Source organism: Bombus impatiens, unplaced genomic scaffold (assembly GCF_000188095.3).
Source record: "Bombus impatiens unplaced genomic scaffold, BIMP_2.2 scf_0203, whole genome shotgun sequence".
NCBI classification, from domain to species: Eukaryota; Metazoa; Arthropoda; class Insecta; order Hymenoptera; family Apidae; genus Bombus; species Bombus impatiens.
Window position 1 is genome coordinate 23,709 of NT_176622.1, and position 11,725 is coordinate 35,433.

The 11,725-nt window shown below is 39.6% G+C and overlaps 1 protein-coding gene across 7 annotated transcripts in view; it reads right to left on the reverse strand.

Annotated features, from left to right (window-relative positions):
- Positions 1–11,725, reverse strand: part of LOC100741458 (voltage-dependent T-type calcium channel subunit alpha-1G) — a 109,139-nt gene that overhangs the window by 18,021 nt on the left and 79,393 nt on the right. For 6 of the 7 annotated variants that reach the window (XM_033319718.1, XM_033319716.1, XM_024366265.2 and 3 more), the window contains one exon: positions 698–854. The exons of the other annotated variant lie outside the window; for it this stretch is intronic. In XM_033319718.1, the coding sequence (XP_033175609.1) occupies positions 698–854 (157 nt within the window). The remainder of the gene's footprint in view (positions 1–697; positions 855–11,725) is intronic. 7 annotated transcript variants of the gene reach the window in all.

The following is an 11,725-nucleotide window of genomic DNA, read 5'->3' on the forward strand; positions in this document are numbered from 1 at the left end:
AAAAAAAAAAAAAAAAAAAAAAAAAGGAAAAGGAAAGAAGAGAAGAAACTCGGCGGCGAAGAGAGAGAAACTCGTCGACGCGTTGCTGATCTGTTACGAACGCGTTGTTAATTAAGCCGTGTGTAGAGCAAAGATGGGCATAGAGGAAGAGAAAGAACGGAGAGAAAAAAGAGAAACAGAAAGAATGGAGAGAGAGAGAGAGAGAGAGAGAAATAGAGTAAGGAAGAAAGAGAATAGGGATAGGACAAAAAGTAAAGGATGTCCGTATATGCATATATTTCGATCGCGCGATATCAAGAAAATGAGCTGGAAACGCGATGGAGCGAAAAAGCCAGAGAAAACTGTACATAATATTATGTGACACGTACATATACGTATATAGATATAGATATGGATAAATATAGATATAGATACAGAGTTACAGGTACAGATGCAGATCATAGATATCTGGATATAGAGATATAGGTGGACACAGACATCAACATAGACATATAGATATATAGATAGAACAATAGACATAGAGATGGAGATGGAAATAGTAATAGATTATAGGCATAGATAAAGATTAGAGATTATAGATATAGGTGTAGATATAGAAATACCATGTGCATATATAAATACTTAGCGCATATACAGTAGTGTATTTTTTATTTTTTATCTTTTTTTTTCGGTGTAAGAGAGTGGGGAACAGTGGTACCTGAAAGACCGTGACAAGTGCCCAGACGATGTCGTTGAAATGTTTGCGATCACAGCGACACATTGGGTGCCGCGAGACCACCTCGGCACAGGTGCAGGGCCGACTCCGGTCCGCCCACATGCAAAACTTACCCCCGAACAGGTACATCCCTAGGATGCTGCAACCGAGACAATCCGCTGGCCTAAAGTATCACCGCGATGAACGACGAACGAGAAAGAAATTGGGGACAAGGGATATACCGGTTGCCACACACACCGTGAAGCGTCTTCGTTTCTTCTTTCTTTCACATTTCTACGAATTTTTCGTAAAGCCAGGTGTCTCGTTTTCCATTTTCCTTTCGCTCGATTTCCAACGATCTGTCCACGTACTTTTTACATCCACTCGATTCGACCGAACTTTTTCGTTGTTTCTTACGTCTGTGCTCTTGTAGAACGTATCAAGTGTATATCGTGTAAAACGTTTGGAAATTTTTAGTTAAACGTATGGCGGAACACGACTGTCGTGGTATATTGGTCGAATCGGTTTTACGATTACGTTGGTGTCGTATTAATCGTATTAGGTGTATCGACGTATATACAGGGTGTCGGAGAAGATCGGGGCAAAATTCGTACTACGTGTTGCCGAAACCAGGCAGATAAATAGAAGCTTCGTAGGAATTTGTGTCCGAAGATGCTTTATCGAGGAATTATATGAGTTCTTAAGCTTTTATTAAGCGTTGTGGAAGTTGTAACAAACGTTGAAAATTTCTTCTTTCTGCGAGGATTCAGGCTTCCTCTCGTCGAATTGAGTGTCAAATTCTTTCGAATACTCCTGCCGATACAGAGATATTAGCAAATGTATTTTGAATACACTGCGAAAGCTGGTCTTCCGTTTCTATCGCGTTTTCGTCAAACGAAGAACAACTTCCCCAGAAATTCTCGAACGCTTGTAATTTTTTAACAAAGCATTTTCGGACATAAGTTCGTACGAACATTTACTATCTACCCGACCTCATTAACGCGTACTACAAGTTTGTTCCCGACACCCGATATATCGAAATGTATCCTAATATATAATACGCACACGTATGTGTACACAATATGTAATTACAAGATATTACACATACGACATACACACCTCGAAATTGCTTCCAAATTTCTTACTTCTCAATACGATCACGACAGTCCTGTCTCAGCGTGGTTAATGAAATTTGAAAAAATAAGCGCGATATATGCATAAAAATTGTTTACGACGAGCGTGGAAATACTTTGTCGAGTCAGCGTATATAAACCCGTGAGAGCACGAAAAGCCGAACAGGCGTTGAATTTGTATAGTATCGATCTTCTTCTGCGGGGCAGGTTGTAGGTACAACGGAGAAAACGGCCGGCGCGATTCGAATGTAAAGCTATGGTAAAAATACGTATCCGGGTTACGTAATCCCTTAAGCGGCGCTTTGGATGTCGGTTCGAATATGGCCGTGAATATTTTAAGCGGTAATTTCCAGGCGGAATTGCGGCCGCCGTTCGCCACTGCGTTAGTTAGCGCATTGTTCATCGCCAGGAAAATTACCTCCGAGCTAGAATAGAAACTGAGATTGAATGCGTATTTAAGGAAACTGCGGATTATGGTGCTGGCGCTGTCTAGTTCGTCGAGACTGCTAAGGCTAAGTATTTGCGTCGGCTGTTTGTTCGATGACCGAGCTTTTAAACTGTTTCCACGTGAAATGGACAGCGTCGCTGGAAACTATTTCCACGACTTTGTTAATGTTGATTTTAGTGGAAACTGGTTGAAACGGGTATCGTATAGTTTCAGGCAAACTATACTACGTACAGGGTGAGTCGCGTTCAACACGGCTGTTTTCTTTCAAAGTATTTAGGTGGCTGAAAAATTCTTTTCACGGTGTTCGTGGTCCTCTCGCATGGTTTGACCCTTTCGTGATGTAGCGCGAAAGAGACAAAAAGAGAACGAAGGTGGTATAGCACTGTGAGTATATTAAACGTCGCGTACGTAACGCATTCATTAATAATGATTTCTTATGGAAGGTTGAAAGATACGTCGCTTTTTCGACGGTAGAAGCGCAAGAGATCATTTTGAAATTATTCATTCTGCATTCTTGGTCGCTTTATTGCACCGTGAAAGAGTAAAAACCCAGGCAGAGTACAGTTATCGGTTTCGATTAACCTAAATAGGTCTCAATCTTTTAACAATATCTTCCGAACTAATATCGATTTCCCTTTATTTCACATTTAAATCGAATATTTAAAATTCTCTTGCTAATTTTCAACCGACCACCGTCCACCTCAGATATCATCGCATAGCGTAACAAAAGTCGTAAAATATGGTAAGATCGTCATCCAGTCAACCGTTTGGAAGGTCGACAAACGTATCTGTCTCAAATGACAAATTCAAATTCTTTTCTCGTGTCGTTAGAAAAAAAGAGATGGAAACATTCGACTCATGAAATTCCTCTTAACAAATATTTCCACAAACAACGATAACAACAAGGATCAATTAATAATCGAATAAATAAATAAGCGAATCGAACCGACGGATATCGAGCGACGAATTATACGATTCGATGACAGACATTTTATAAAAGGAGACGCGGTCGAATCGAACGAATCGCCGCGATTAAAAATAACAATTGACTCTAGGAGAACGAAGACACTTGGCGGGCGGGGCGTTTAAGCAGGTATATCGGGTGAACAGCAAAAACAACTGTCACTCGAAGCTTGTACAGTCACATTCTGCAAGATCGGCGGTGTCTGTCCATTTGTACAAATGCCGTGTATCCTGTATTCGGACGAGAGAAAACAAACAGGCGTACGTGTGTCATGTAACTTGTATATATTATATATACGTTGTTACCAAGCGAATATTACACAAGCTGCGTGTATAAACTGTAAGGAAAAACTGTACGGCGATAGTAATAAAAATTGCGGAAGAAAAATTGCATTAATTGAATTCTGAATAGTAAAAGGAAAATTTTTAGATTAATGTCTGTGGATAATAAAATTGTCGTTTGCGTGAATAAATTCTCGTCATATGCCGTGTTTCACGTTACGATCGACGTTACCGACGGATATGGAATATATCGAACGAATTGGACGAAATTTTGGCTACAAACGACGTATGTACGTTTGAGAACAAGAGGTTTGGACAAACATAGTGGAAATTTTATTAGACAAAATACGTAAGCAACAACTCGTTCTCAAACTCTACTTTCGGGCATTCTTCGAGCTTCTTAATATACAGCAAATTTTTGTTCCCACACATACAGGGTGGTTGGTAACTGGTGGTACAACCGGACAGGGGGTGATTCTACGCGTAAAAAGAAGTCGAAAATATAGAATAAACATTTTTCGTTCGAGGCTTTGTTTTCGAGAAAATCGACTTTGAATGTTCGCTCGGTACGCGTGCGGTACGTTATACCGGACCTCTCTGTAGATCGTTGTCTCGATGGAAAAATTAAAAAAAAAAGAAATGTTTATTCTACATTTTCGACTTCTTTTTTCGCGTAGAATCACCCCCTTTCCGCTTGTACCACCAGTTACCAACCACCCTGTATATCCATAAACGAATATCAACGTCGACGTGTGATTGAACTGAAATTCAGTAAATTCGATTGTTGCGATAGACCGGATAAATCAGTTGGGAATTGTAAATTAAAACGATTTTAACTCTACGAGCAAGAAGAAAATAGAGTCCCAAATAAAATGATAATAAATGACAACAAAAATAAATGAGATGTACGTATCGACAAACAAACCAACCCGAATAGTATGGCCAAGAAAAATATGCAAAGATACGTTTCGGTATTCTTGTTCTGTCGCGCATGAAACTTGTACACAAACTCGTGTCCAATTCTTCTGAAACATCCAGTACAGAACAGAATCGGTAAAAAGGAAATCGACATTGATATTCGTTTTTTGTTTGGAATACGTGTCGTTTGCTTCGAAGATCCGATACGGACGAGAACTACCATCTCGTCGCGCTAAACTTCGCCTCGTTGATTCATCGTTATTCAACAACTGTACGTGTCTAACGATGCACTCTGATGCACTCTGATGCGAGTTCGCTATTATAAATACGAATTTATCGTATCGAATAACGCGCCGTACGTCTGCGTCGTACTCCGAGACAAAGATACACCGTATGCGCGAAACATAATTTTTAAATTTCAATTCAGTTACGTCGGTTGCAACATGACGAAAAGTGAAACTAATAGAGCCGCGGCGAAATATATGTACCTGTCGTTGCAGAATGTCACGGTTGACGTTTATTCGGACAAAAAAAACCAGGAGAGAAAGAAAACGGAGAAAACCAAAAAAAAAAAAGAAAAAAGGAGAAAGATAAAATAAAACGGCAAAGCGTAAATATATATATATATGTATATAATATATAATATAATGTAATAATAATTTCTAAATATAAGTAAGGTTAAAAATCTGAAACGAACTTTTAGCGGCTGGTTGCACAAGTACACACTAGCTATCGGTATTAGCAAGTATCTGTAATATTGTTGTTACGTATCTCATATATATGTCTCTAAATTAATAAATCTACCTGGAATTCTGAATGGCACGGGTATTTGGGTATCGGGTAAATAAAGGTGTCTATCTACAGCGGCTAAACGGAGAGATATTAATAGTACGGAAATCGTACGCAAATTACATGTGGCAGACGGTTGTACCTCTTATTTTCTTTTCTTTCTTTTTTTTTCTTCTCTTTTCTCTCTAACGTGTTAATTTCTATTTGTTCTTTTCTTCTTCTTCTTTTTTGTTTCTCCCTCTCGTTTGAAACAATCTGCTGTTCATTCGGTTCAACGGACGTGTCACGCGACGATTTTTAATCCGACACACATTGAGACTCTGCTTTACGTGTTTATATCTCGTGTTCGCGCGACGTATCGTTTCTTTCTTTGCCCCCCTTCCCTCCTCCAGGTTCGTCGGATGTTCGATTTTTTTTTTATTTTTTATTCATTTTTTTTTTCTTTTTGGAACACAAAGTGAAAAGTCGAACAAGATAGAGACAGATAGAGACAGAGAGAAAAGACAGTCAGAGTAAGTATGGCAGAAACAGTGTGAATACAATCGAATGAATCAGAGATACAAAATGCGCAACCGAAGAATCGAAGTCGGATAAACAAACACGTGTAGAGAAATTACGAACGTCAATGACACCGATATGTAATGTAAGTACTGACTGAGAGAAAAATGACGCGGAAGGCTCGAGACGTTGCTACACTGTTAAAAAATTCATGGCGTGACAGAACCTGTGACGGTAATAGAACGTCTTCCTTTTTTCTTCTTTCTTTTTTTCTTCGTTTTTTTCTTTTTTTTTTCTTTTTTTGTTTCTCGCTTTTATCGCGTCTCCGATTACTCGCGCGCTTACTCCTCGCGTCTATAAGAACGTGTATCATTGCTAAAGATCATTTTCATCCGACCACGTTATTTATAGATCGCATACATACACGTTATTTTTTTAATATCATGGCACAGGGAGCTCCAACTGTTCAACATTAACTCGGATTTCCGATCCGCGCCGCTGTGTTTTTTTAATTTACGGCTACTTGCCGGCCGTTTCGGAGGATTTATTTTACCGAATGAATACTTGCCATCCTTCTCGATGTACCGGTTAAAAATATTTCGCGCTCGATTGTTGGCGCGTAACAGTCGAAATTGCTCCCACGAGAGCAGGAAGAAAGAATTGATTCGATAAATCGGCACGCATAATTCTCCCGAATAACGAGCTAGCCTTTCGTTGTGTAGTCATAAAAGTTTGCTTGATTCATGGACTTGATGCCCCCCACGTTAAAGAATAATCCCTAAATGCTTCTTCGCTTTAAACGCGGTCTTTGATCGGCTCGTCTTTTAATGGAAAGTATTTTAACGCACTTTGAATCGTTAATTATAAATTATTTGCGCATAAGGAAATACTATAACCATCTGGCCAATTACGTTTGATAAAATTAAATCTTATACGATATTATATCGATCGCGTTCCAGTCATCGATTTAACCGATTTCATATTATCCAGTCTATTTATTGTTCTTTACATTTATCGTTACGTCGTACGAATGATCTCACAAATCAGGTTCAAATTTCAGCTGAAACTGTTTTGATAACATTCAGGCAATTGATAAATCGTAAGGTTCGCTAAGTTCATTATTCTTCTTCTACGTCTGACAAATGATTTCTGAATCAACTAGGAGAATTATTGCGTTTTGCACGACGATGTGAATCGTTACGAGTCATCGAATATCGTGTCGTTGAAGTTTGGTAATTCGAAAGAGCGACAAATTCATTGTACAATGTAAACGACATTAATGAGAATCGGGGAAAAGGTTGCGATACAATTTCCCGTAGCTTATAACAGAAACGTTCTCGCTCGTTTCAGCGGATTTATTTCGACTCTGCTTCTAACTTGCGCAGCTGCCTCTTCTTTCGGAAAACACTGTGACGCTGCACCTGGAGAATAATCATGCGAAACTGTAGGCAATACCTCGCGCAGAAAACTTAATCGCATTAGTAAGTTGTTAAGCATCGTTTATTTTAAGCCGCTTAACCGTGTCCTCAAAGTTGAAGCTAACTTTTTCAACTCGACTACGTTTCTTAAGCCCGATACCTGAACTTGATTCGGAACTTCGAAACACGCGCAAAATATCTACGTAATATTTAACAGGATATCTGGATAATTTCCGACCAAAGATCAAGGACTAAGGCTAAAATTTAGAATTCAAATAAAATCTCATGATATCTCTTCGTTTGCTTTGAAACGATAGAATCGTTGGAACGATTTATCTGAAAAAATGCGAATCGATCGCCGGTTAGAGAAAGGAAGGTCAAGGAGTGACACGATGGTGACGTTTTAAGGGACGTTACTGAAAGTAATCGACGACAAACAGCAAGATAAATGACGTTTCAGACGAAAGTAAGCCATTATTTGTCACTTGGCTGAAATAGAAAAAGCGAAGAAAATGGATAAATGGATTCCACATGAGTTAAGCGATATATAGAAGATTGGATAGATGGGAGTAAACGTTCCCAGCTATTTCGCAAGAAGTAGAAGAAGAATCCATTTTTGAAACGTGAAACTCGGTTAATCCGTGGCGGGAATACGCGTTGTTTGAATACTTTTTATGTCTCTCCAGTGTTTCGCGACACAATGCAATTAACGAAACAAAAATTCAACTCACTTTTTATTCGCAATGACCTGCCAATCACGCGAGGAATGTTCGTCGGATATTTAGCGAGACACCGCGTCCGTTTAGCTATGTCGCATCGTTACAACGAAGAATGTACTGGGTGCCTGACGAATAATTAATCGACAGCCCATCCGAAATATTTCTGCCATTTCATACGTTGAGAAGATTCGCCGGTTCAAAAGTTCGCGATTTTAACATTGTCGCGTGATTAATTTCGCAATAAACGGAAAGCTACGAAGATCAGATTCGTCCCTTGGAAACGTCCAACACGGTGAATTTCGTCGTTAAAAAATTTCATAACGTTAACCATTCGCTGTCTGTCAGTTTCATTGATACGAGAAAACAAGCGAGAAAGGAAAGATGAGATCCGTGAAATGGGAAATGGAATTTCGCGAAAGTTACGATCTTGGAAATTTCAAGCGCCCCTTTCCGATGAAACCTGATACGCATTATCATTTTATTATCATTGGGTGTATTAGAGCCGACAAAAGGAAAATCTCGTCCGCGATACATCCCTTTTTGAAAGGAATGTTGCGCATACTCGTTTGTACACAGGGCATACAGGCGGAAAAGTGGTTTAACCCTCTGGCTATGGCGGAGATGGCCGAGAAGTGCTACTCCTCTACGCCACTCTAAACTGCGAGTATGTACTCTGCCAATGGATAGAGCAAAGAGAAATTTCATAGCATCGAAAGTTCAATCATCTATTTAAATATTAGGTTCGATGGGTTTGTTTGTCTCTCGACGGGGGAATAACTTCTTAAAGAATGTTACAGTGATATTATAGAGACAAGTCGCGTATGAAAATTGTCCGCAGTTGTGGACTGTTTGTGAAATGGTCTTAAATAATCTCCTCTTTCGGGTCTATTTTTAAGACAACTAATTACGAGACACACAAGGTTTCTTTATGAACGTTCAAAGGAGAAAGGTTATTTAAATCAGGGCAATAGAGGTTGGAATATCCGATGATTCTTACTCGATTTTGTTTCCATCGACGAAACATATAAAAAGGAAACAAACCTACCGTCGCGTAAATGTAAATCTTCGTCGTTGCTGTACGACGAAAAATTTTCGAGATATTTCGAATAATTTCGCTGTAAAAGATTGCCAGAGTCACTGGTCGATCCTATGGAAAAGGAGATTTCCGCGTGCAACCAATTAAAAAGTAACCGCAACAATATTTATCTATATACGTGGTAAGAGAAAAACGAGGCGTTTTAGTTATCGATCGAATATTTGCGAGAGATTCGCTAGAGCGGCCGTTGCTATGGCGATCTTTCATAACGAGACGACTAATTCGCCAAGTAAAATGTCAATTGTTTAGAAATTCTGTAAGCTACGGGCCTATACAATATTATTTTTCCTTTATTATAGGTTCTTCCTTCGGAATTTATCACCCTATAGATTTTCACTATCAAAAGACAGTCGTTCCATTTAACGCAGTGGGTGGGGCACTTTTACACAGTTTTGCCTGCATTTACGTGCCGTTGTTATAGGAACAAGCGGAATTCAGAAAGAGATCAAAAGATTTAATGCGACTTCTCCCTCGTTCTATCTCTTCTAGCGCTTCAATCTTTTTCTTTAAATACAGACACGCGAGCTTGGATGCCCGTTTCATTTCGCGAGCCAAGCTTCAGCCCTGATGCAACCGTGATTTTACCTTCTCCAGCGAAGAAAGAAATCACGGTTAATTATAACTTTTGCTTTGATACGAGAATCAAGTAATTAATACGAATGTGAACAAAAATGAAGTAATTTATACGAAGTTCGGATTATTCGCGCTATCGTCGGTCAGGCTATGATCGAATTACGAACGACGAACGATAAAAGTGACGTTATTTGGAAATATCGTAGAACATATTGCGCTTTAACCTAAGGAAATTCACGTTAGATTCGGCATCGAATATTTTCAACTCGATTCGGGAGATATGAAGAAAGCGAGAAAACGCTTAGTTCTGATTTAAATAGGGAATTTTTAAATCGATGTTTATCTTTACACGGGGAAAATATATATTTGCCCGTAAGCGGTGAATTTTGGAGTTTAACAACCGTGTGCGAGATAGCGTCGCGCTGAAGTTAGAGATCCCTGTGCGATAAAATTGCTCGAACATCGTTACGCATTGTATTGTATATATTATCCGGATTGCCGTTTTTCACAGTGTAACGGAATGTCGTATGATGGAATGTAGATATTGTAAGGAAATGTGTGCATATCGAAAACACGGTCAGGGCCAACAGCGATGAGAAGCAGCAACAACAACAACAACAACAACACCAACAACAACAACGATCACTTGGGAAAGGACACGTACCAGCATGCAAAGCGTATAATAGAATGTGAACGATAATTAACATGCACGGCACGAGCTTGTACGATCAATCGAAGTAAAAGCGATCAAAGCTGGAAAAAACGCTGATATACGGGGGGGAAAAAGGTCGGCGTTTTCCATCTATGCTGATGCGACAATTCAAACAGTCTCACGGTTTAACAGAGGAAATTTCTCAACAACCTTTTTACCGGGACGCAAAAAAGGAAAAAAAAAGAGAAAAACACAGGTCAAAAACGTATCAGTCGCTTGTTCGATCGATGATCACGTCACAGAGAAGAGATTTTGTGAAAAAAATTTCGTGGCAGCAGGCTACAGTAAGTGAGAGATATTATGCACTTGCGACGACCACAACCAAGTAACAATAACAGATGCGAAGCTTTCGATGCAAAATCGTTGTTTCGTACGACGCTTTATCGCTATTTCTTGCGAGCAAAGAGCTTATATCACAGTTCTGTAGTTTCTTGACGAAAATATAGTTTGTTCGAAAGCATCGTGGAATATCTGAATGGAAAAACTGCAAGACACAGTGGTCATTGGACACTCTTGTGCTACGACCGGTTTTATTGGCTCTTCTTTTACGACGAGAAACAGAATAATATTTTCTTAGATGTGATGTAAGATCTTTCGTTCGTCGAGTATATCGGCACGTTTCTTGAACGGTTTCTAAATGTCTCATACGCGAATCTCTCTTTCTCTCGTGTTATATCATCGAGATTTAGCGATTGTTTGTAGAGAAATTAGATCCATTAAGATTCTACTAACTTTGCATTTGCTCCTTTCATTACTAAACGATTCCACGCACGTTAACCTCTTTTTGCGCAAACGTTACTTCCAATCGATCAAATTACCGATATTCTCGAAAACTCAACCCCTTAATTCGTACGATTAAATAAAAAGAAACCCTCGTTTATGTAAATAGAATCCAACTTCGTTGGACTTCCATGTACACAACGATCGACAATTTGAATGATTTTAAGACCAGGATACATTCCTTTGATAACAAAAATTTACTAAAATCTCTCGGTGCCAAACGACGTCTCTGACATTGTCATTGTACGATCCGAAGTAGCAAATGAACGACGCAGGCCGAAGGCAAAGGGTCAATTACCCTTTACCAGCATTAGACGCAAAACGATCTTCTGGCAGCGACGACAAAGGACGAACAGGTCAAAAAAGAACCCTGTTTTTTAATACAATTGAATTTCGGCGAAAAGATTCGCGCAAAGAACGAATAGAAACCGTGCGCAGAAACGGCGAATCTGGCGGAAGCAAGACAACGCTAAAGAATCGGAAGCAGCGTAAGCATGTCCGAGGGCCAGCTCGACGCGCTGCGATGGCAATTGTGAGAGCCGCGAGGCGCATTTTTAAAAACAAAAAGAAAAACGCACTTCTTTACTCTCGCTAAGCAGCGACTGCGGATTAAGACGAATAAAGAAAAAGCGAAGAAACATCATCTCAGGTACGGTCGTTCGAATGATCCGTGGCCTCCTCCTCCTCCTCCTCCTCCTCCTC